Consider the following 27222-nt stretch of genomic DNA (forward strand, 5'->3'; position numbering starts at 1 on the left):
TTTCCTATCTTCCACTTAACTTCTGCCTTGGCATATGCTTTCCTTTCTCTAAATGAACCTCCAGTATCCTTCAAGACTAATTTGTTCTTCAAAGCTTCTCTAACTTTTTCAGACAGATATTGTTACCTTCATTTCTGTGCCCCGGAGCACATTACCCCCACCTCTGCTCTGGCACATATCACACTATGTGTAACATATGCACTTGTCTCTTTCTCTCCATGGGGAACACACTCTTGTAAGTTCAGGGAGTCTTCCAGTCATCTGACCCAGCCATTGCCCATCCCACTGCCCCAACCAGCAGTCACTCAGTCAAAGGAGGGCAGGAGAAAACAAGCTCTATTGGAAGTGGAGGATGGGTTAGTGTGGAGGAAGGACCAAAGTCAGAGGGACTAACAACAGGGCGGAGTGAAAGGATGTTAGACTAGGAGTCAAGACAACTGAGTTGCTATCTTGGCTGCTCCACTAACAAGCTACAGGGTCACTGGCACGTGATTTTTTAAAAATTTTTCCTACAGGGCCTCCCTGGTGGCGCAAGTGGTTGAGAGTCCGCCTGCCGATGCAGGCGTGCCCCGGTCTGGGAGGATCCCATATGCCGCGGAGCGGCTGGGCCCGTGAGCCATGGCCGCTGAGCCTGCGCGTCCGGAGCCTGCGCGTCCGGAGCCTGTGCTCCGCAACGGGGGAGGCCACAACAGTGAGAGGCCCGCATACCGCAAAAAAAAAAAAAAAAAAAAAAAAAAAAAAATTTTTCCTACAAAATACAGAGGTTACTTTTTTTTTTTTTTTTTTTTTTGCGGTACGCGGGCCTCTCACTGCTGTGGCCTCTCCCGTTGCGGAGCACAGGCTCCGGACGCGCAGGATCAGCGGCCATGGATCACAGGCCCAGCCACTCCGCGGCATGTGGGATCTTCCCGGACCGGGGCACGAACCTGTGTCCCCTGCATCGGCAGGCAGACTCTCAACCACTGCGCCACCAGGGAAGCCCCCAGAGGTTACATTTAATGATGGCTATGACCTTTCCAATGCTAACATTTGATGATTCTATAAATAGAATACTACTAAAAAGTTAAATAAACTTTTCATATGAACAGTCAGGTTTTATCTACAGATTTTATAATTTATTTAAAAAAATAATATTACATAAAAAGGAGCTAATCTTACACCATTACTCTCCAAAACCTTTTGAGTAATCAAGAATTTACAACACTGGAGAACAGTGTTTTGGATAAAAATATCCAAAAATACATTTGGAAATGTATTGTGAAATTCATAATGGTAATGGAAAACAGACTTTAGGAGAACTATTTAAAGGCATTGCACAACTCTAGTGGGAGAGGTGTAATCAACCTCTTTGATTCCCAAGGGGGAAAATTCCTCATCTAAAACCAAACAAAAGTTGAAAAGATGAAATTAACTGTGGTTTGAAAAAGTTCCACAAGTGATGGTAAAGGGCTAGGGTACAATTTTTTCTTTATCATATGAAATGATTCCCTTCCTGGAAATGTACCAAATAATGTTTCTGAATTGCTCTTCTTGTTGTTGGTAAAATAAGCACTTTCTCTTTTCAGAAACATCTTAGCAGTTATCAACTACTATTATTGGAACTGTGATTCTTGAAATTATCATGTGCTAACATTAGATTTTTCTTCAACTGCCAACACAATTTTTTGACTCAAGTAAATAAAAATATCAACCAGTTTGGAATTTGTAGAATATAAAGAACTCTCTGTTCTCTAAATATCAATCCTTTAGGTGACTATTTTAGTTAATAATATTTATTATATAGTAACTTATACTTTACAAAATTCCTTCTTATACATAATCTAAGATTAATGTTTTAAAAATCTCTATAAATACTAAGAGATTCTTAGTATTTAGATTCTGTTCTTTGCACAATTCACCTTTAAAGGTTAATGAAACTCTTTAAAGGATATAGTTTTAGAGAAGTTGCATCAGCTGCATTCAGGCTGTGAAGTACACAACTCCAAGTGCGCCCATTCATGTAGATGATAATGGGACCCAGGAGTTGTGCAAATCAAAAGCCCTCGTTTCTGCTGTATCTAGGTAGGACATCAAGCAAGTTATCTGGGCCCTCCAAAAAAGGCTCTTTATTATTACAATATCATGCTTCTTCTCAACTTTATGGATTCATTCTGAATAAGGAATCTGTTCCTACAAATAGTTGTGTTAGGATTTTGAGCACAGGGGTCCACTGCACTAGAAAAGAATCAGCTTTCCCCGAGGCTAAGTCAATCCTTGTCACAAATACAAGACAAGGACCTAGGTATATATATGAGGGACTTTCTTTTTAGTAGACAGCCAAGATCCTTTCTATTTTCATCAAGGAATTAGAAGAGGAGACTTTTTAAACTGACCTAGATTCTGCACATCTGAATCTGTGTAAAATGAATTAGCATCCTGCCAACCTCCCTGTGATTGGTTAGCTCATCTGGCTGGAATACAGACTATTTGGGCAAAATTGTGAATGTAGGCAACTATGTGGTGCCAGAGCATCAAATGGCACCCAAGCTGCAGGACACCATGTTGCAAATGTAAACATCTGCTCCAACTAGAAAGGAAATTACTGATGGATTAGGACGAGTCTATCAAAAAAGAAAAGACAAAACTCTCAAAAGACTGTGTCCAAAAGAAGATGCATCAGTGGAGTAAGCGTCATATGTTAAGAATATATGTGTACACACATACATACACATATAGACATAAATACATATATCACACATAAACACATTACACACAAATATAACCTGGCTGAGTATAGAACACTTAGGCAAAGTCTTTTTAGTTGAAAACTCTGTGTTCTCTCTGTTGTTTTTTTTTTGGCTGTGCCACGCGGCTTGTGGGATCTTAGTTCCCCGGCCAGGGATCAAACCCAGGCCCCTGGACCACCAGGGAATTCCCTGAAAACTCTTAATTGTCTTAAGGTGTTTACTGTCTGGGTGAGAAATGTGAGATCATCGTGAGTTTTACAATTAAAACTTCACGGGCAAGCACTTTTAGGAAAGGCCTCTGGAGATTTTAGAATTATCTTCAACTTATTTATTCCTTCTAAAATAGCTAATAACTCAGAATTGTATAAAGAAGAAAATAAAATTTACCATAAGCTTGACTACTCTGGTTTAACTATTCTTTTACTATTTAATATTTAGGTTGATTCCAATGTTTTACAATTAAAAACAACGTTCTTATAATCATCTTTTTCCCTTATATCTTTCACCCATTAACATTTTTTTTCCTTAGGCAAAATAATATTAACTCTTCATCAGTCTACTGTCAAGTTATTGTATATTCCCATTATCAGGAATAAAAGTACATATCTTACTGTACTCTCATGAGTTTTTAAAATTACCAATTAATCATTATTTAAATGTGAAGTCCCATGAATTCCAATGCAACAGGTTTTCAACTTGAATCTAGGGTGGATGTATCTCTGAGATTCAGACGTGTAGGCCCAACAGAAGTCTATTTTCTTATGGAACTTGAGAATCTTCTGGGAGAAAACTCTATCCCTTGTAGGGGTAATATTTAAAATGTTACCAGAGGGACTTCCCTGGTGGTCCAGTGGTAAAGAATCAGCCTTATAATGCAGGGGTCGCGGGTCTGATCCCTGGTCAGGGAACTAAGATCCCACATGCCGTGGGGCAACTAAGCCTGTGTGCCGCAACTACTGAGCTCGCGTGCCTCAACTAGAGAGCCTGCATGCCGCAAACTACAGAGCCCACGTGCCCTGGAGCCTGCGCGCCACGACTAGAGAAAACCCACATGCCACGACTAGAGAGAAGCCCGCGTGCTGCAACCAAGAGCCTGCACGCTGCAACAAAAGATCCTGCATGCCTCAATGAAGATCCCACATGCCGCAACTAAGACCCGACACAGCCAAAGATAAATAAAGAGTACTAAAAATAAATAAATAAATAAAATGTTACCATAGTCGCATGATCACTGATCAATAAGAGGAGACATGAGCTGTAGCATCAAGCAGAGCTCTGCATGCTCACTAATCTGCCAGATGTTACCTCTGTAGGTGCTGGACTGTGGGATAGACCAGTGAGGCTGGAGAGAGGGTGAGATCAGTAAGGGGACATTTAGGGACTTGGGGGCAGCAGCTATTTACCAACCAATACATTTGTATTTCATAATTTTAACAACTTTTACAACTGTACTGATGCATATCTGATGAATTAGCCTGGCCTAAGGAACAAGAGAAATGGCACACGCTGGATCTGGTAACACTTGACTTTAGCAGTCAGAAAGGAGAAAGATTCCGAGTATAGTTTGGTGTTTGTTGTCCAATTTGTTTCCCTTTGCGTCATATAAAGAGTGGTAAGTTTTGAGTAAGGTCGCAGGCCATAGTTGCCTTTGATATTTTTCTCTCCTCATCTCTTCTACCTCAGTTCAATAAGACTTTAAGGTCTCTGAGGGCTTGGAAATATGGATAACATCAGTTTCTATGCCCACTGGTTGCTGTGCTAATTTAGGGCCTTATTATTTTATGACTTGATTGATCTGTCTAACCTCTAAACATACATTTCTTTTTCTAGGTTACTTCAGATTCTGTGATTTCTGCCACAGATGCTGAATTAGTATTCCTGTAACATGCCTTTCATCATGTCACTTTCCTGCTCAAAAATCTTCAATGGCTTACAGTTGCCAATTGACCAAAGGCCATCTCCATAGCCTGGAATTCAAGTTCCAGTACAATCTAGTGCACTGCTCCTTACCATTCTTTCCATGAATCCCACTTTTTCCCATAGATTTAGGCTACTTACTCACCCATACAAGCTAGCTTCAGTCCCCATCACAAGCCTGTACTTTTTTTTTTTTTTTTTTTTTGCAGTACGCGGGCCTCTCACTGTTGTGGCCTCTCCCGTTGTGGATCACAGGCTCCGGACGCGCAGGCTCAGCGGCCATGGCTCACGGGCCCAGCCGCTCCGCGGCATGTGGGATCTTCCCGGACCGGGGCACGAACCCATGTCCCCTGCATCGGCAGGCAGACTCTCAACTGCACCACCAGGGAAGCCCAAGCCTGTACTTTTCATTGTCCACAACAGTACCCCCCTATTTCTAACTGTCCTCATTCTATCTTTCAAACCCAGTTCAAATCCCATCATCTCCATAACTAATAGTAAATATTTTTTGAACAGCCATAGCATTTTGCATATCACATATGTCACATCATTTTTATTTTTATTCAATCTCAGTTGCTTAGAACTGGATTAACCGTTAATTCTTGGTTCATGGCACACATTCTGACTTGTTTGCAGTAATTATGGCTCTACTTCATATTAAGCTACTTTAAGGCAAGTACTGTGCAAGAATCATATCTTCTGAAGTACCTAAAAGATAATTCGATAAATATTTAAAGGAGTCAGTGGACAGATTTAAATGATTTCCTTCTGTAGTTTCCATAAAACCCGATTCAGAGTGACCTGTCCTGCCTGGCATTCATTCATGCTGATGATCTGTGTGGTCTCCTCTACTGCACCTTGAAATACTCCACTCATCTAGTCAATTTTTCCCTTCCATATTCCCATATTCAAATGTTTGGATTATTTTCTGAATAATCTGTGTATAAATAAAATTGCAAGTATTTTACTTTGGCAACTACAATGCTTTCAACACGTTAAATTTCACCACCTCACCATCTTTCTCCCAGCTCATCCCTTAAAGGAGGGTGTGGTGCAAAGCATCAAGGGAGAATCCTCGGATGAGAATTCTACTAATTACTACGGGCTCTGATACTGTCTGACCTGCTCTACTTGATGTAACCAATTGGAGAACTGTTTTTTCCATCACAATGCATGGGTGATCAAGTTTATAGCCAAGTAGTTGTAAAACTAAAATGTCATCACCCTCTGTAGGGATGAAAAGGATATGACAAGTAATGGGATACTTGTGATAGACAGGAGGATAAGACAGAACTTCGCCTGTGGTCTTCAACAGAGGATTAAGAAGGGGCAAAGTACCATGTTACATGACAACACATGAGAGAGATGTTATCCAGACTTGAGGCAGGGGTGGGGTGGTCAGGAAAGCTCTGTTTGGTCAAAGTGATTTCAGAGGTGAGACCAAGACCAAGCATAGAAGTGAGGAGAGGGGTGTAGAAACAGGGTGATAGCATTCCGGACAGAGGGAACAACATGTGCAGACCCAGAGGCAAGAGAGGGCAATTCGGAAAATATAAGAGTTCACACTGGTTGGAGGACAGACGGGTGAGGCTTAGAAACGTGAGTGCCAGAACCACTGGGGCTGGATAGGTCACTTTCAAAAGCTAGGAGTTTATTCTTAAGACAATGAGAACAATGACAACATGTTAAGTTAGGGTGTGTGAAAAGATCACTTTGGATGCCTTTTGGAGAATGATTTTGAATGTGAATAACATTTCATACCCAAACACATGGAAAGATTCACTCACCCCCATCTACCTCTATACATAAGGATGATTTAAGAAGTTTGAGCTATAGTTAATCAATGCATTTTTTTGTTTTCTTTGTTGTTTTTTTTTTTGTTTTTTTTTTCCCCCCGGTACGCGGGCCTCTCACTGTCGTGGCCTCTCCTGTTGCAGAGCACAGGCTCTGGACGCGCAGGCTCAGCAGCCATGGCTCACGGGCCCAGCCGCTCCGCGGCATGTGGGATGTTCCCAGACCGGGGCACGAACCCGCGTCCCCTGCATCGGCAGGCGGACTCTCAACCACTGCACCACCAGGGAAGCCCTAATGCTTTTTTTTTTTTTTTTTTTTTTTTGCTTAATTGCTTTAATGTTTTTTCCTCCATAATTCTTGCTAAAATAGTTATCCTTTATTAATTGGCCGTTAACCATTTTTCCCCATTGTCTTTTTGGTTACTTTTGGTTTTCCAGAAATAAAAGTCAACATCAGGCATAAGATATGAGAAAAACTGACATCACCACTTCTACAAAGAGTGACCCTAAAGACACAACACATAAAGAACAATATCACTGTTGGATTGATACAACCATCATGGAAAAACCTGTCAACAGAGAAGAAATGATGCACACAAAAAGCAGAGGAACATTTTTCTGGGAAGATGGAGTAGATGTATTTTTCCTTAGTCCTTCTGCTAAAGTACAACTAAAACCCCCAGACGTTATATATAAAATAAATAAGAAATGACACTGATAAGAAGGCAGACCAACTAGGGACCTTGAGATTCAAAGAACAACATGGTAGTCAGTTCCTTGGGCTTTCTTTTTCCTCACGTATCCTAAACATAGAGCTGAAGAAGCTGGCATCTCCAAAACACCAATGGGGATGGACAAAAATCCCCAAAACAACAAAATACAGTTCTCTCAGCCGAAGGATGAAGAAAAGGGCAGCCTAGCAAGATGGAGCACTTGTGGACAGTAAACAATTGACTCCTCTATTCTAGCCAAACTCCACAGAAAAAGACCTGTGATCCAAGCCCAGCCATACCAGGCAGAGGCCAAGTGGAGAGCCTAGACTTCCACTCCTGCAAAGCTCTGGAAAAGCACTCCCACACCTCTGCCAGAGTTGGTATGGGAGAAGGCCAAGCAGAGAGATGGGTCTTTCATGCCAATGAAGAACACAGAGGTGAGGATGGTGTCTCTCTTCCATACTCACCCAGAAGTACCAAGGGGTCCCTCCCCGCCCCACTGGAGTGGTGTCTCAGAGTAGGTTCAGTGGAGAGTGAGGACTTGCACCACCACCAAGCAGTAAAGAGGTTCCTTCCTTGCAGTGTCAGTGGAGGCCACATGGGGAGCAATCATCAGGCATCCCTACCCCTTCCATCCAGGGTGGTATCAGTGAAGGCTTAACAAAGGGCATGGACTTCCATCCATATCCAGCAGTAATGAGGATCCCCTCACCACACACATACTTATCAGTGTCAATCAACAGAGCAAAATGAGGAAGCTGGATTTCTATGTTCACCTGGCAGTGCTCCTCATCCCTCTTCCTCTGCTGGAGGAATGTTTATCTAACACTTGTGAAATGACAAAATTGTAGAAATGGAGGACAGATTAGAGGTTTCAAGAGGTTAAAGTAGGGGCAGCCAAGGGTAGGAGGGAAGTGTTTGTTGTTCTAAAAAAGCATGTTATAGATTCTGGTGGTGGGAGAGCTGTTCTGTATCTTGTCTGTATCAATGTCAATATCCTGATGGTGATATTATACTGTAGTGTTGCAAAATGATATCATTGAGAAAAACTAGGAAAATGATATAGGGGATCTCTCTGTATTAGTTCTTAAAACTGCACGTGACAATATTATCTCAAAAGAAAACATGTAATAAAAATTAAAAAAGCAAAAGGCAGAGAAGCAAAATTTCAAGGTGTATCCAGAAACATGCAATATAGAGAAACTGTATCTTGGAGCCTGGGGTATCTGCGTCACCACAGAGGTGCAGTTGGTTGGAGGTCAGGGATATTTCTTCATACCTAACCATTGCTTTATACATGGAACAGAATATGAAGAATATGCATGAGTATTAGCAAGACCAGAGAGGGTATTCCTCCTGCAGAAATTCACAAACTGACCCTCTTATTCATGTATCAGTTTCTTTGAAATTTTACGGCTCCTAATGAGGGTCACACATTTCTCTTTCAAATTAATCTTGGGAAACACATTTTTTCCTTATTATTGTAAATGGGATTTCATCACATTTTTAAAACTTAATGTTTCATTGATTTGAAGTCTTTATCTTGCAACCTTACAAGTCTATTAATTCTACTCATTTTCCATGGATTTCTTTGGATTTTCTAGGTTAACAATAACATCATATGAAAATAGTAAAACGTCTCTTTTTTTTTGTTTAACATATTAAATATTGATGGTGAAAAAGAGTAACCTTGCCCTATTAATCTTTATGGTTATGTCTTTACATATTTCACATTTCACATATAATGTATATTTGATTATTTTTTCTCATAACTTATTCTATAGTTCATGACTTACTTTAATACAACTGCTTCCATATTTTGACAAAATCTATACATTTCAAGGTTTTATGGAAAATTTCCCAACCACTCACACTATGCTATATATAGTGATAATGGTTTGTTTTATATTTGTTAAATGATTGTTTAAATGGTAAAACCCCACAATATCCTGGAATGCTGTCTTGACTGGGATATGAATTAAAACACTACCCCAAACCATCAATCATCAATACATGTAAATAGCTTTATACATACATACAAACACATTCATACACACACACACACAAAATACCATGGTTTTAGAACAAAATTTGGAAAATAATCTCAGTAACTAGATAACATGAAAGAGATAAATGTGTGATTAGCCACTTCCTACTGTTGAACTCGGCCTTCCAGATGGCTGATTTTGATTCTAAGCCAGTGCTTCTAAGGGTCAATAGACTTGTTCACCTTCATTTCTCTAAAAAAGGAATGGAAAATTCTCAGGAAGTTGGGAACCAAGCAGAGTTTCCATATGCTGTATTCTAACATCTAAACATGGAATTTGCTTTATTTATTTACTCGTTCATTCACTCAAAGTTTATTAATGCTTACTCCAAGTTCATGGCCATGTAGCAGAGGCGATGAAAAAAGAGAAAGGGAGAGAGAGAGAGACATAGACATAATCCTGCCCTAAAGGGATTCATAGGATACCAGAGGAGGAAAAAACCTAACAAAAATGATGATGCTGTGTGGTAAATGTTAACAGGAAAAAAAGATATTTATGAGAACCAAAAGATCTAGATCTATCTGTGCCAGGGCAAGAAGGAATGAAAGGGAAAGTTTCATAAGAGAAGTGAGTTTGTTATGAATCCTGATGGATAGGTAAGAACTGAACAGACAGACAAAATGTGGAATATTCTAAGCAAAGGAGGACAAAAATGCACAAGTGTGGAGCCGTGGAAGAGCTTGCGGTGTCTGAGCGGCCACCAGCGCCCTGGGGTGGCCGGAGCGTAAGATGCTGCAACGTTCATACCCAAGAGATCATTTAAGCCTAGTAGAATCTCATGGCTTTGATATTTATTCTCAAACTTTAAAAAGAGACACAGTAATGTTTTCTGAATCTTATGTTAAAGCATTAATTCAGTTTGTCAATATAGAGCAGGTGTCTCAACCTCAGTAGAGGGTGACATTTGGAACTTGTCACAGCTGTTTGGTGTATCGTAGGCTATTTAGCAGCATCCTTGGCCTCTAGCCACTAGATGACAATAGCTCCTTCCACTGTGACAACCAATAACATCTTCAGACATTGCCAAATGTCCCCAAGGGGGCAAAATCTCTCCTTGTTGAGAACCACCACTGGTAGAGTGTAACAATTTAAATTAATCAAGGACTTACTATATGCCAAGCACCATAGCAAGCTTTTCACACATATTATCTCACTGCCTTTTTATAACAACCCTACTGGTATTAACCCCATTTCACAGACTAAGAAACTAAGGCGCACAGAGGTCAAAGAACTTGCCCAGAAAAACACAGTGAGGAAGTGACAGAACTAGGATTCATCACTAGCATTCATGACACTAACTAATAGTTAATCCATAACTATTTATTTATAGATTTATTTATGGATTTATAAGATTGTATAAGGATTGAATCATGTATCTCGCATTACCAGCATTTAGCACACTCACAGCGCCCATCATTTTACTGAGCCTGATTTTTTTCTAGCTTGGGCTATCATTTTCAAATTGCTAACCTTGGCTACTATCCAAACTTGGCTAAGCATCTCATTTTTAGTAAGCACCAACTCAATGCAGAGCCCATGGAACCGAACACTTGAGATGCTAAGCTACAGCTGAGAAGCAACTGTTTATTTTAAATGTAGCCTGGAAAGAGCAGCAAAATATTTCTGGATCATTTCCTTGATGGATAAGGACGGTGCAATGAGTGCTATGGAATCACTGTAGGCAATAAAATGGCGCAGAGACAGCGTGGATTCTGGGCTCCGAGAGAGCTGGGTCTGCTCACTAACTTCTTTAGAGATGAATGCCACTAGGAAAACTTAAAATTCTTTCGCACTGTTTCCTCTTCTGGCAAAGAGGCACATAAGCGGGCAAAGACTTTGCAAGAGGCATGTGGATGTGGCATGAATCATTTTAGAGAGCCAATTTCCAGGACCTCAACATTCCTTTGTCCTCTTAGCTAAACTGATGTGCCAGAGAAAGCATCTACGGCACCTTTACACAAGTGCCCTTTGTTCATTTTTCAGAAGAAATGTGTACTTTTCACTCCTTCTAAATCTTGATGCATTGCCCCGAGGCAATAAATCTCCAGCACAAGTCAAAATCTTGGTACCTGGAGACCCTTCAGATTAAGGCACAATAAGCAGGTCCTCTGAGAAACTCTTCTAGTCCTTCACATATTTCAGTTAAGTATCTTTCAATATTTCTTGACATTGGAAATGGAGTATTTTGGCTCATTTCTGGGATCTTTTGAATTCAGATACATTGTAGGGTGGGGACGGGGGAGGGAAGGCATCGTTCATTTACCGCCTTTCCTTTTCAACGCTCTGACTACCGTCAAAGCACATGCCACTTCTTTAGAAGAGTCGCATGAGGGCAAAGCAAGGAAGAAAATGTCCGTAAGAAATATTGAAGGTGGCAGCAGCTTATTTCACCCAGATGACAACTTCAGGGCAGGCTCTCTGCCTCGTTTATCAACTGTAGAATTCTAAAGTAATATGATTGCCACTGGAATGTGCATTGGCTTATTTAGGCCTTTTTCTCTCAGAAAATAAATCTGATTTGGAGGATAGGTTTGACTGTAAGAAACATTTTCACAAATAGGTGATATGGTAGATATTTGTCCAGAAATTAAATAAGCTAAATCTATGGCTCCAAGATTTTGATAAGAAGATATTAATGCACATTTTAGGGTAAAATAATTTTATCAAAGACTACTGAATTGTTAAAAGTTTATTAAAATTCAGGGACTTCCCTGGTGGTGCAGTGGTTAAGAATCTGCCTGCCAATGCAGGGGACACAGGTTTGAGCCCTGGTCTGGGAAGATCCCACATACCGCAGAGCAACTAAGCCTGTGTGCCACAACTACTGAGCCTGCGCTCTACAGCCTGTGTGCCACAACTACTGAAGATTGTATGCCTAGAGCCTGTTCTCCTCAACAAGAGAAGCCACCGTAATGAGAAGCCCGCGCACTGCAAAGCAGAGTAGCCCCCACAAACCACAACTAGAGAAAGCCCGCGCGCAGCAACCAAGGCCCAACGCAGCCAAAAATATATAAATTTAAAAAATTAATTTATTTTTTAAAAAAGTTTATTAAAATTCATACTATTTTGTTTTTCCCAAGATCAACTTTAAACAAAATGCTTCCAAATGAAATAGTAACAGGTAGTCTTTTAATAAGTCCTGGTAAAGTTCTAGTCTTTGGGGGGGCTTCCAGAAATTTGAGAAAGTGAATGATTGGAATGATGGGTTAAAAACTCCTTTTGCTGGTGAAAAGTTTTCCAATTCCTTAGTTTCAATAAAATTGAAAGCGGACCTAAGGGAATTGTCAGCTGAGAGATCATTTATAATCCTTTTTTGACAATAGATAACTCATGTTATTTTTGGCAGGTAACTCAGGAGGAACTCCAAGAACTGAGTGACATCAATTTAACACATCTCTTTCAAATGCCATCTACATATTTGTATGAAGAAGGTTTCCAGCACTAAAACCTATAAAAATGAAAAACAGCACTGAAATGAATGCTGTATGCTCTTATTCTAATAGTGAACAATAGAAATCCATGGGTCCATGAATTAATGAACAACCCGTCTGATTAAGAGATGAATCTCCAATAGTATCTTATTTTTTATATCAAAATTTGTAATAATGTTTGACAAATTATATACAAGTAACAACTGCAATAATAACTCAATCTGTTAGCAATTTTGGTCGCAGAAAATGTAAAAATTTCTATTGATATCAACAATTTCTGTAGCAGAGTAGAATTCTGCAATCAATAAAAGGCTTTAGGACATAAAAATATGTTGCATTAGAAGGGAATTATGTGGGGACTTCCCCCTGGTGGCACAGTGGTTAAGACTCCACTCTCCCAATGCAGGGGGCCTGGGTTCGATCCCTGGTCAGGGAACTATATCCCACATGCATGCCCCAACTAAAAGTTTGCATGCCACAACTAAGGAGCCAGCGAGTCACAACTAAGGAGCCCGTGAGCCACAACTAAGGAGCCTGCCTGCTGCAACTAAGACCCAGTGCAACCAAATAAATAAATAAAATATTTTTTTAAAAAGAACTATAAAAAAAAGAATTATGTGGTAGAAGTGGAGTAAAGAGATCTAAGAAAACATGCAAAGTTTCGGCATTAAAAAAAGGTGCTTGCAGACATAGAAAACAAACTTATGTTTACCAAAGGGGCAAGGTGGGGGAGGAGGGATAAATTAGGAGTTTGGGATTAACATATACACACTACTGTATATAAACTAGATAACCAACAAGGACCTACTGTATAGCACAGGGAACTACACGCAATATTTTGTTATAACCTACATGGGAAACAGAATCTGAAAAAGAAAAAAATATATATATATATATATAAACCGAATCACTTTGCTGTACACCTGAAACTAACATAACATTGTATCAACTATACTTCAATAAAACTTTTTTTAAAAAGGTGCTTGTTCATCAATGGATACTACTAGAAGGAATCAAATTTGCTGTAGTACTTAGATTTCAGTGGCTACATTTAATGGTGCTGCAACAGTTTTATTTTAAAACATCAATACAGTACTATAGAAACGCCATCTTTACAAACCCTGTTGAAAAGTTTAGGGGGCTTCTTAAAAATCAATGAGGGGCACGTGGGTTTTCAGTCTTTCTTTAGGGGTTTCGTGAGCAAACACATTTGAAGATTACTGATTTCGCAGATGTTAATTGTTTTCCCTTTGTCTCCTTTTCATTGTTATTGGAAAGAGTTACTTATAATCGGGCTGGGGAAAAGAGGAAGGGAGAGAGGAAGATTTTACAGTGAGAAGCAGAAATTGGTCATAATCCTTCTTTTGACAATTTTTAAATATTGGGTATATTTATGAGTATCTCTAAAGGAAACAACATTCTGACTTTGAGAGCTTCTGTTGAAGATGGTGATGGAGGAGGATCCTGGGCTCACCACCTCCACCGACACACTGAATCTGCAGCTACATATGGGACAACTTTCTCTGAAAAGAACTAAAAGCTGTCTGAGCGACCCCTACACATTGGGCAAATGACAGAAGGCCCACATCGAAACAGGCAGGAGGGGATGGGACACAACCTAGCCACAAACCCCATCACAGCGTGGCCACCCACAATCCAGAGAAAACTCAAAGCCTGAAGCTGCTCCCTGAGGCGGGAGGAGTTTGAACCCCACGTGAGCACCCAACTTGTAAGACCTGCATCTGAGAGAAGAGACCCCGAAACATCTAGCTTTGAAAATCAACAGGGCTCGAGTCCACGAGACCCACAGACCATAAGGAACTGAGAAACGCCTCTTAATGGGCTCTTTCATGACTCACCTGCCCCAGGGCTCAGCGCAGAGGCAGTGGGTCCAGGGGCATCTCGACTTGATGTGATTGAAGCTCATTTGCTCATGTTAAAGCACCTGAGTTTAGCACACACCTAGGGGCCTGCTGACTGGCAGACACCATCTTCACCCCCTTCCTCTTCTTCACTCTAGCCAGTGGGTAGCATCTTTTTTTCTTCTTCTTTTTCCAGCAGATGCCATCTATACTCTCTCCCTCTGCTGTGCTCTAGAGCCACAGTATCTCCCGAAGGGGAGCTTTCACACATGGCTGGTGCCCTGGCTTTTGTGGCTGCTGAGTAGGGGATACCCCTTGATTGCCTGGCTCTGGAGGCCGGCAGGGCTTACGCTTGTGGGTCCCACAGGACGGTAACCAATGGAGAAAGAGTTCTTAAACAGCTTCCGCCCCCAAGAGACAGGAAGAGGCAACAGACACAGGAGCTCAAACTTTCTGTGAAAGTGGCCTATTAGCAAATCATCACAGCTGCAGCCCGAGGGGGCAGGTTTCTAATTAAACACACGTGTAAGTGCTAACTACGATCCTTTCCAGAGATCTCCAAGAGGAGGTGCTATCTTCATGCTCTCCCTGGCCATGCTCCAAAACGCCAATATCTCCCAGAGGGGGGCTTTCACACATGTCTGGTGCCCTGGGTTTTGCGACTGCCTCCCAGGACATGTCCCTGGATTTCCTGTCTCTGGAGGCCGGTGCTGGGGGGCGGCCAGTGTTCTTGGGTCCCCTGGAACGATCGGAGAGACAGTTCCAGGCAGGCTACTCCCCACCAGGGCACTGCACAGACAATAGACTGAAACCAACCACCGCCCCCCTGCTTCTGTGAAAGAGGCCTATTTTCTTCTTCTGGAGCCTGAGGGGTGGCTTCAGCTTTGCCAAGCAAATAGAGGCCTACAGAGGTGCTCTCAGGGAACCCAGGCAGTTGGGTGCCATCTATGCATGCTCTCTCTGCCATGCCACACCTTCCTGATACCTCCTGGAAAGGAGTTTATACACTCATCTGGAGCCCCAGTTTTTGCGACTGCCACCCAGGGGACACCTCCAGATCACCCGGCTCTGGCGGACAACAGGTCTTTTACACTTGGGGTCCCAGAGGACTGTATATATCGCATACTTTAAATATCTGCATACTTTAGAAGCTGCTACTGGAAGGTGTGAATTCCAAACAGCCCGAATCTAGGTGCTGACTGAGATCCTCCCCTTTGGGACACTGACAGGTCCTGGCACAGCCTCAACTAAAATAAATTAACTGATTCACTTTGTTATAAAGCAGAAACTAACACACCATTGTAAAGCAATTATACTCCAATAAAGATTTTTTAAAAATAAAAATAAAAAATTAATTAATTAATTAAAAGTAAAATAGGCTGCGTGGACAATCACAAAGGTTCAAGAGACAACCAAGAGCTAGGGGAGGGGTGAATGATAAGGGTCATCGCCTACACGGGGCCGCTCGTTCAAGACAGAGAGGTGTCTGTTTTATCTAATGCACAGAAAGCAACGCAGAGAGTCAAGGAAAATGAAGAAATGGCTGTTCCAAATAAAAAAGAACAAGACAAAACCTCAGGAAAAAACCTTAATTAAAGAGAGATAAGTAGTTCACCTGATAAAGAGTTCAAAGTCATAGTCATAAAGACGCTCACCAAACTTGGGAGAAGACTGAATACAGTGAGAACTTCAACAAAGAAACAGAAAATATAGTCAAGTACCAAATAGAAGGCACAGAGCTGAAGAATACAATAACTGAACTGAAATACAATATTCTGACTTTGGAGTTTGGTGGTGTTTCACACCTACGGTCTAATGATATGCATTTTCCTGTTATAAAAATTATGATAGACTGGAAAATGCACCATCAGGACTGAATACCTACCACATTCTGTGGCAAACTGAACAAACTAGCCCAGTGCAGGCAGCAGTGACCCATCCTCCTCAAGCTGATGGGAACCACTGTCAACATGCCAGCAATATTCCCTCATAAAAAAGCGAATAGGGGGCCTCCCTGGTGGCGCAAGTGGTTGAGAGTCCGCCTGCCAATGCAGGGGATACGGGTTCGTGCCCCGGTCTGGGAGGGTCCCATGTGCCGCGGAGCGGCTGGGCCCGTGAGCCATGGCCGCTGAGCCTGCGCGTCCGGAGCCTGCGCGTCCGGAGCCTGTGCTCCGCAACGGGGGAGGCCACAACAGTGAGAGGCCCGCATACCGCAAAAAAAAAAAAAAGCGAATAGGGATACATTGTACAAATTCCTTACACCTTACAAATCCATTATTAGGCACCACTGGGGATGTCTTTTGGGGAAAAAACCCAGCTACGCTCTGCTCAGAGAACAAGATTTCCAAATGTTCTGGTTTCTATTCAAGAATTTCTAGAGCTCTCTGTCCTTTCTCTTTCCAAAGAAATCTTAGGCAGGAAAATGTGTGTGTGTGTATGTGTGTGTGTGTGTGTGTGTGTACGCAGGTGTGTGCCAGGTGGGGGTGGGGAATTGTGTGTATATATTTACATGTGTAATAAGATATTCCCACATAAATATTCCATTGTTACCATTTCTATTGTGTATCCTCCTTTTATGAAAAATAATATAACCGGGGCTTTGGCTCATTATCTGGTCCTCAGCCTTGACGCTCATCCAGCTATAATTTTAAATCTGCTAATCATTCCAAACTCACTGAAATGGAGTCGATGCCTGCAAAGCAGTGTCTCAAGATGTCTATTGTCTCTGTGTCTCTCAAATCCCTTCGGCGAAATTCAGAACAGCTGCAACTGCTTGGATTTACAACAGGAGTTCACTAGCTATTCACAACTGATTATGATGATCTAGCCATGTAAAAATGACTCATCTAGTGAATTAACCATACTCTGTATTTGACTTATTGCTGAAAAAATTTAACCAAATGTAAATATTTTGCATTCAAACAAACTGAATTCTTAAAAATGTCTTACCACATGCCTTTGTGCTAAGGACCCTGTGGTGCCCAAGGCACAGGTGGAAACCAGGCAATTGCCTAAGATTTCAATAATGAGTTCTTGTCCATTTAAGATTCTGGTATTAAACCTGGCCTCTTACCTACATCCATTTTCTTTTCCTTTTTTTTAAAAAAATAAACTTATTTATTTGTTTGTTTATGGCTGCGTTGGGTCTTCGTTGCTGCTTTCTCAAGTTGTGGCGAGGGGGTCTACTATTCATTGTGGTGGGTGGGCTTCTCACTGTGGTGGCTTCTCTTGTTGCGGAGCACAGGCTCTAGGTGTGCGGGCTTCGCTAGTTGTGGCTTGCAGGCTCAGTAGTTGTGGCGCACGGGCTTAGTTACTCCGCGTCATGTGGGATCTTCCCGGACCAGGGCTCGAACCCATGTCCCCTGCATTGGCAGGCAGATTCTCAACCACTGTGCCACCAGGCAAGCCCACATCCTTTTCCTTGATGGGCTCTGAAGGCAGGCAGTGAGGATACAGAATGAACTAGAAAATCAACTGCCCATTAAATCACTAGTCTGATGAAGCAGGAACAAAGCAAATGGTTGGACCAAATGTAAAAGCGATAGCTAGTAGGAAGCAGCCGCATAACACAGGGAGATCAGCTCTGTGCTTTGTGTCCACCTACAGGGGTGGGATAGGGAGGGTGGGACGGAGACGCAAGAGGGAGGAGATATGGGGATATATGTATATGTATAGCTGATTCACTTTGTTACACAGCAGAAATTAACACATCATTGTAAAGCAATTATACTCCAATAAAAATGTTTTTAAAAAAGCGAATAGTTGGATGCGGTGGGAAAGGGAACCTGCAGAAGCATGAAGAAATGTCTGAGGAATGAAATAGAGTGGTATTTGGGGGAAACTATAACTAGCTCCAGCTTTTAGGTCAAAGGGTAAAGAGAGGTCAAATCATACAACCTTAATGCTCTGCTAAAGAGCTTGAAGTTTATTGAACAAATGAGTCATAATTAAAAAACAGTAAGCAGGGGTGTGGCATATTGGGTTTGTCTTTACGTAACTCATTCTCTTCTTTTCCTGCCTAATATCATGTTGAGCTGCATGAAGCTGCTACCTTGTGGGTTGGAAGTGATCAAATATTGATGATCTCATAAGGATCAAGCTGATACGTAACAGAATTTGAAATTATATTTTCAATTGTGTTTATTTGTTGAATGTCTATCTCGATGGCTAGATGGTAGACTCCAGAGCCAGACAACTTGGGTTCATAAATCAGCTCTATTAGCTGTGTGACCCTGGACCAGTTACTTTACCTCTCAGACTTTGTTTCCTTGTCTCACAATACTCCAGAGAGTTACTGTGACCATTACATGAGTTAATATGTATCGATGATTGAAATGGTGTCTGGGATGTAGTAAGTGCTACTCAAATATCAGCTATCATTATTATTATCACCATCATCAGTCATTTACTGCTGTCATCAGCATCACCACCACTTCCAAATGTCTATGGTAAACGTGAAGAATGAGGAAAGTAATCCTAGAGCTAGAAATTGGAAGCGACTCCCTTTCATTAGATTCCACAGTTTTTTAGTCCTCTTCCCTTGAGTTCAATAACTAATCCCAGAAGGATGTTTTCTCAGCCCTTGAAACCTGCTCATGTAGTATTAAAGTCCCATACCTGAATTTCTGAATTATACAAAATACCTGCAACAAATGAAAGCGAGTTATGTAGGTTTTTTTTTTTTTTTTTTTTTTTTTTTTACGGTACGCGGGCCTCTCACTGTTGTGGCCTCTCCCGTTGTGGAGCACAGGCTCCGGATGCGCAGGCCCAGCGGCCATGGCTCACGGGCCCAGCCGCTCCGTGGCATATGGGATCCTCCCAGATCGGGGCACGAACCCGTATCCCCTGCATCGGCAGGCGGACTCTCAACCACTGCGCCACCAGGGAGGCCCATGTAGGGTTTTTTTAAAAAACAAAAACAAAAACAAAATATCAACAGCCTTTCATAAAGCATTGATTTACAACCAAAAAAAAAAAAAAAAAAAACTTCCTATATGGGATGCAGTTTCGTCATCTCCCAAGTGAATTGTGAGAAAAACCCTTACAGCTAGCTCTAGTATTCTACTTTTCTATGAAATTAACAAATGCAATTTGCCTCAGCATTTAAGTCTTCCCTAATCAAGCAAACAACCTCTACTTCAAAATCCAATGGCACATTATCCCACTGCCTTTTCTCACACAGGATTCTTGATTTTCACTGGGTACTCATCATGTCAATATGGCATCCACCTTTAGTAGCAGCAAAGCTTCTTGATGGTACTCACCTGCATGCAGGAATCTTCCTTATCCTCCCCATAGCACAATTCCTCAGGTTAGGGCCACTAGTCTAGCCCAGAAGAGTGGAATTTACAAAATAGATGGGATCCCTTGTCTTCAAGTATCTCATTCTTGAGATAATTATTTTAATGTTCATTCATTAGCTTTCTCATAACATTTATATTATCTCACAATGATTAATAATAAAAGCTACCATTGATCAAGAATTGACGTGCCAGATACTGTCCTAAGCATTCTAAGTATATTCTCTCAATTACCCAACCATCTATCTACACATATATACATGACTGTATACACACACACATATCTATAGGTTTACTTCTATGTACATATATGTATGTGTATATACATACATAAAACTATACCATTATTAAGCCCATTTTACAGAAGAAACTGAGAATCAGAAAGAATTAATCATCCAAAGTCACATAGTTTATGTCAGAGGCTGAATTTGAGCTAGATCCTTCTGCATTTTTAACCACTTTCAGTTCAGTGTTTATGGTCTCCAAAAAGCAATGAACCCAAGAAGCTTTTTTCAAAAGTGCAAAATGAGCAGTTTGATATCTTGAAAACAGGACTTAGAGAAAAGTGTCCTGGGTCCCTTCCCGGTCCTGCTGATTGATGGTGGGATATGCCATCTTGAGCAAAATACTCGTCTTTCCCTGAGACCTCAATTTCCTCTTGTAGAATGAAGGGTTTAGAGCAGATAATCCCTAAGGTTTCTTTTGGCTCTAAAGAGAAGTGATTTGCTTCAGAAAGGCATTGTATCTACAATGAGGATAAATACCCAGAATGCCAACTCTTCTTAATGAAAGGTAACATCCTCTCCTGAAGCAATAAAAGAACTATCTTCTAGTCATCCTGCAGATCTTGGTTTAGAGAGTACAATATTAGTCTAACCTTCTCTGGAGTCCCTTCTTCATACTGCACTTCACAGTTTGTGATTACAAATTGATTTGTGTAGCTAGATTGTAAGTTCTAAGAAGGTAGGCACAATGTCTGTCTGTTCACCACTGAACACCTACCTGCACATTGAACTACTGAACCACTGGCACAGAGAAAGTGCTCAGGAACGTTTGTCAGCTAAATGGATTTTAAAAGGGGCTCAGAGCTGCTAGGTTTTCAGTATTGGATGATTTAGAGCAAATATTTCTTTCTGCCTTTCCAAAAGATAAGAGTCTAGTAATGATTCTTTCATGTCATCAGAAGGCTATAATTTATTTATTTTCTCTTAGCTGGTACCATGAAGGAGAAGCCAATGATGAACACTGCCTCCCGAAAGTGTGAAAATCACAGCTCAGAGCTCCAATACCACTTTCTCTAACCACTGAGAAACAAATATTGAAGATGATGATATCAACATTTATATCAGGGACTTTCTGGCGGTCCAGTGGTTAAGACTCTGTGCTTCCACTGCAGGGAGTGCGGGTTGGATCCCTGCTCGGGGAACTAAGATCCCACAAGCTGCGTGGCACAGCCAAAGAAAAAAGAAAACAAACCAAAAAACATTTATATAAATGAACTGGATCTAACTGTAATCCTGCACGTAAGGAAGGCTCATTAATTTAAGAGAAGGGATGGAAAAACGAATCCTTTTGTGCTTGGTGTTCTTGGCTGGAACCAGCAGCCAAAGTGCCGTTGTCCCCTCTACTGCAGCTCCACTGACAGGCCCACTCAACTGTGTACATTTTACAGACAGACGGCTGTGCCTCTCTGCCTGGAATGCACGACTGGTAGCAGCCACAGCGACTTGGGTAACTGGGGGCAGTGGGTTTGTGAACTGCCCCCCTCTCTTCCTGCAGCTTATCCCCTGGGATGCAAGATTACAGTGCCCGGGAGCGGTGGAGGCCGGGTACAGCATGGCTGAGGTTGCTGGGCAGCCACACGGGCAGTGGCTTGTTGGCAGCGAGCTCAGTCTAGGACCACACGGAAAGCAGACATGCTGACTACAGCATGCAGCAAAGAAAACGAGAGCTTCTGCCTGTGTTCGGTGGGCTTGGACGGGAGAGGGAAGGAGGGGGCTGTCGGGGAGAGTGCCAAGCTGGGCTGTTCATGAAAGTGTGGGAAGATTCAAGGGGAGGCATTTTGCCAACTCAGAGGCAGTTGGGCAGATCCCACCCTCCCTTTTTTCTGCTCAAATGAGAAATCCTGCTTGATGGAGTGGGAGCAGGGCCAAGAAAGGAATGATTCTGCTAGGCGAGCACGGATGCTCGGACCCGGGAAGGATGTCCGCCAGCTGGGATCAGGGCCAGTGGTGGGGGGAGGAGAAATCGAGGGAAGGGAGACGAGGGACAACAAGAATGAAAGCAAGTGTCAGAGGCTGGGACTAGCAGACGCCAACGATTATATACAGGACGGACCAACAAGGTCCCACTGTAGAGCACAGGAAACTATATTCAGTATCCTGGGATAAACCACAGTGGAAAAGAACATTAAAAAAAGAATGTATATATATGTATAACTGAATCACTCTGCTGTACAGCAGAAACTAACGCAACACCGTAAATCAACTATACCTCAATTTAAAAAAGAAAGTAAAAGTGAGTAAAAGAAGAACATGAGGAGAAATGTCCCGCTAGGAGAAGAAAAGAGAGAAAGCAGGTCAGGTCAGAGACCTGTAAGGTTCACCCCTGGGAGAACCACGTTTCTGTGTTATAGAGCAGACCCACCTACCTTCCAAATAGCAGAATGAAATAATGTTCATGTGAAACGAGCAGTGAAAGACCACACCAGACAGTATAAAGTAAACCTACTGCCCCAAAATTCTCCTGGTGGGTATTAATTTCCATGGGAATACATTTTTCCCAAACAGCAAACCATGGAAGAGTTGTAAGTTCTAAAAATCATGTTACCTTTTAAGTAAAACAGAGCAAACAAAATGCTATCACAGAAAAACCATATAGTACTTCTATATATTTGATATTTCCTAAAACATAATTTATTTTTTTATCACAGCTAAAATATAATTTAGAACCCAAGAATCCTAAGTTGTTCTTCTTGTCTTTCTAATGTAGTATTAAAAACATGAAGATCCTGTGGTAAGAAAACCTAGAGGAGATAAAATTAGAAATGTCGAAGAAGTGAATTCCATTTTGAAGTGATGTCACTTTTAGAGCTTTCTAATGTCCCTTCGTGGAGACTTATGAAGAGCTAAAAGACCATCAGTTACATTTTTTGGTGACAATCCTACAAGTTATATGTGGCCTGAGGACCAGAATCCCACTGGCTGCAATCTCTTACAGAGGCTGAGGCATATTTTGGTGATTTGGCTATTGACTGATTACAAAATAAAAGGCCCCAAATCGTCCTCCTTCCCGGATCTGAACCTAGGCTTCAAGAGGCCATTCTTCCTCTTGGAGCTCTGCCCCTATCATGTAAACAAGCCTGGGTTGACTTCATGGGGTCTGAGAGGCCATATAAAGGACAGCCTAGTAGTCCTAGACAAGCCATTTTAGACCAGCCTCCAGCTAGCTGATCCCCAAACAGGTGAGAGAACTCAGGTAAGATCAGCGGGGCAGCCAACCCTACTCACAGCCAACGACAAATGCTTGAGCCAACACAGCTGAGACCAAAAGTGCCGCCCAACCGATCCACAGACTCATGAGCAGTACCAAATACTTAGTGTTTACCCATTGAGTATGTGGACTGATTCCTACACAGGAAAAGACAACTGATACAGTTACACACAGCCTGGGCACTCACCTGTGCATTCGTACTGTAGGCCTTTCCCGTAATACCCCTTCTCACAGATGCACTCAAATTGACCCGTGTGTGTCCCACATTTGCAGCTTGCCATCTGGTCACAGCAGTCTTTGCCGGCTTCACACAGATATGAGCAATGGGACATATCCTCTTGAATAAAACTCCCAGAAGGCAGATCTACCAAGCACATATGACAGGGGGTCATAAAAAAAAAAATGAACGAGCAGTTGAATGTTACATTCTCTCGTTACCACAACTGAAGCTCAAGACAGAGAAAATATCTATTCATTTCCATCAAATTCCCAACTGCTCCCCACTCCCATCCAAATATGAAGGTGTGTGATTTGCAGGACCACAGACTGGGAATTTGATGCAGCTGGTTAAGCTATTTCAGTCTGGGACCTCATCATAAGTTCTCAAGGCCAGGCAGGGTCAGGCAGAAATTAAGTAGTTTCAGCGAGGAATCTCCAGATGCAGCAGGAAGTAATGTAGTCGGTTCTCCAGGTCAGTCCCCTGGCTTCCACACCAGCATGAGGTCAGGCAGCAGTAACCAGATTTCTAGAATCCTTGTTCAGATAAATAAATAAAGCTGCAATCCTGACTGCTGTCAAAGGGTGCTGATGGTGAGTTACTGATTTAAGAATAAATACCATTACTTCTATAATTATTTGATTAAAAACTGAAACAATGGCACCACACAAGTTGAATAATAGAACCAGGATCTGCTTTCTCTCTCAATTTTAAATAAATTTTCACTTGTTGTGTAAAAGGAGACCATACAGATTATGTGAGCCATGCTCTGAAGTGAGCCATGCTGGGAATTCAACAACACAGGCAGAGCTGTCCTGTTCTGAAAGTGACTTAACGGGACAGGGTAAGGTTGACTATGACTTATCAGGAATGGATGGCCTAGAATCAGGCACACAGTAAGTTCCATTTACCCTGCTGAGAAAGTTCAAAAGTCTTAGCCTAAATTCCAGCACTAGGTCCACAGTGCTAGGCCCAGATACAGTGATAGGACCACAGTAGAAACTCAAATGAGTGAGTTTCAGCAAGACACATGAACTGCCATTGAATACCCAGAAAGGAGATTGGTGATGGCCTCAGTTATGGAACATCTGTCTCTATGCATTAAGACCCTGAACAATAGACAGGGACAACGGAAAGGGAAGACCCTGGCCCTGAGAGAAAGAGACTTGTACAACCAAGTACCCTATTAAAGCCCCATCTAATAGACTATGGTGTGGGTACAAGGTCTGCAACATGGACATCTTGGACTTAGCTCTGAGACACAGGTTTATTTGGCAGCTGAGGGAGCAAGAAAAAGGTAGCTATAAGACTGGTGCACTGGCATTTAGGCCGGGGAGAGAGATAAGTGAACAAGCTGCATATGTGGAAAGCTATTATTCTGGAACCTACATCTGTCGAGAATGGCCACAAACATGGACAGCCTTGAGACCAAAAGTGGATCCATCCAACTTGAAAGTAGTTTCAGCAGACCACAGATAGAGAGAACAAACTAGTGGTTACCAGTGAGGGGAGGGGCAGTGTGGGGGTGGGGGAGTGGAAGGTACAAACTCTTGGGTATAAGATGGGCTCAAGGGTGTATTGTGTGTACAACACAGGGAACATAGGCAATATTTTGTAATAACTGTAAATTGGAAGTAACCTTTAAAAATTGTATAAAAATAAAAAACTATATATAAAAAAAGAAAGTTGCTTCAGAGAACATGGAGGCAGGAGAAATGAGGTTCACTTCCTTTGCCCCCATCGTTTCTTTTCAGTAAAAACAGGATTTTTTCTTATGGAACCTGGAAACTTGATTAGAGTATTACACATTTTAGATTTTAGTATTTTGTAATAAAAGTGATGCCTTCCAAAACTCTGCTGTGATAGAATAACCAAAATCCTTTCCTTGAAGACTCTGTCCCATCCAGTTTCTGACTCAACTTGCATTGGGCAGAAGGCCCCCGTCCTACAAAACAGAAGGTTGGTAGGACTGGAAATGAGTCCTCTATGACACAGCTAATAACACCCACAATTTCATAATCCCATCTAGTGCAACATACACTGTCTTCCTACTCAGCATATCACTTTTCCCAGAGAAGAGGAGAAACAAAAAAAGCCCCAGTTACTGAACTTCTGTCATATGCCAAACACTGTGCTGGTGAAATTTAAATATTTTATTTAATCCTCCTGACAAAGCTATTTGGTACATGTTATAATATCTCTATTTTAAAAGTAGAGGAAACTGAAGCTCATAGATGTTAGATAAATTGGCTAAGGTAATAGCCAATGGACAGTTATTGAGAGCTTAGTATAATAAGCCCTCAGTGACTTTTCTAATCACTTTATATGTATTAATCCATTTAATGCTTGGAATAAGCCTATGAAGTAGGGACTATTCTTGTATACTATTCTATTAACAAGAAATCTAGGGAGTGCAAAAGTTAAATAATTTGCCCAAAGCCACCCAGTTAGTAGGTGACTAACTGGGGATTTTTGCTCTATCCATAGGTAGCCTGAGATGCTGCTCTAAACTCTTCTGTTGGAACTACAGTAAGGCTGACCCACTTAGTTTGAACATCACTAATTGTGAGGAAACCTCATGTTGCCATGATTTGCCCATCAAACTGAATCTTTCATGTGGATACCTGCAAAGATCAAGCCTAATTTGCTCCATGGCTTTGGTCTGAGGCTAGATCCCCATCTCCTCCTCCCAGTCTGCACTTTCTCTCCTGGATCACTGCAAGATACATGCCCATACTACACCTGGAAGTTCATCTGACTTAAGTCACCCAACTAAACATCCTTATAAATGGTGTACAAAGAACTCTAATGAATGGATTTACTGATGCTATTCCCTGTCGCTGTCACTGCTCTTCAGTTTATCCATAAGCATATTTATATTCAAACTGTCAGGTCAAGAAGTATGTGTTAAGTATTTATTGTCCCTATAATCTTCATGTGTATTTCTGGAAACATTCTGGTTAGATTCACTAAGCACGTCTCTGAATGTTTACTTCATCCTTCCAGATAACTGAAGATGAGCTGTAAGTCAAGGCTTCTGACTCCGTGTGTGGCCTCAAAACACACCTCAGTTCATTCCACTGATTCTAATGGTTCCAGGTGGGAGCATATGGATATTTTAGTGAAAATATATCAGAGCTATTTAAAAAACAAAACAAATACTCCTGTTGCAAGGCCAGAATGTCATCTCTACTTATGAAGTTCAACGCAGCTCATAATACACGAAGAACACATGGGCATCACGCTCAGCGAAAACCTCATAGGGCTTGGTATTATCCCCACAGTGGGTTTCAAGAAATAAGCAAGAAGGAAGCCCTGTTTAAAGGCACTGCGTTATGCCAGTATGTTTCCATTACCTTCATGCAACGCTCGGCGGGCTAAAGCCTCAAATTCTTCAAAACTGTGGAGCAGGTAGCAGTGCTCCTCCTTTGGGGTGGAAGCCATGTCATTCAGTTCTCGAATGTTTCCTTGCCATATGCCAAAAGTGAAGATTTCCACTCCAAAATCTCGCAGTGATGCTGCAATGGGTCTTGGATCTCCCCCATTGGAATATCCATCCGTAATGAGAAATATAACTTTTGTTGAGTTTTCTCTAGAATGACGAAGAATTTGCTGTAATGAAATAGCGCAAGTTAGTATGAATATATATTGTGTTGGCCTACTCTGTGTCTACCTTATTAGGTAAGGGAGTGCTTGTGAAGATCCTTAACATTTCACAAGAGT

General features: G+C 41.7%; 1 protein-coding gene across 1 annotated transcript in view; it reads right to left on the minus strand.

The window, feature by feature from the left end:
• Positions 1 to 27222, minus strand: part of SVEP1 (sushi, von Willebrand factor type A, EGF and pentraxin domain containing 1) — a 185519-nt gene that overhangs the window by 127213 nt on the left and 31084 nt on the right. Inside the window, exons 2-3 of the mRNA XM_060101262.1 lie at positions 26856 to 27111; positions 23470 to 23646 (exon numbers count right to left, since the gene is read on the minus strand). Of these exons, the coding sequence (XP_059957245.1) occupies positions 23470 to 23646; positions 26856 to 27111 (433 nt within the window). The remainder of the gene's footprint in view (positions 1 to 23469; positions 23647 to 26855; positions 27112 to 27222) is intronic.

This window comes from Mesoplodon densirostris, chromosome 6 (assembly GCF_025265405.1).
Source record: "Mesoplodon densirostris isolate mMesDen1 chromosome 6, mMesDen1 primary haplotype, whole genome shotgun sequence".
Taxonomy (NCBI): domain Eukaryota; kingdom Metazoa; phylum Chordata; class Mammalia; order Artiodactyla; family Ziphiidae; genus Mesoplodon; species Mesoplodon densirostris.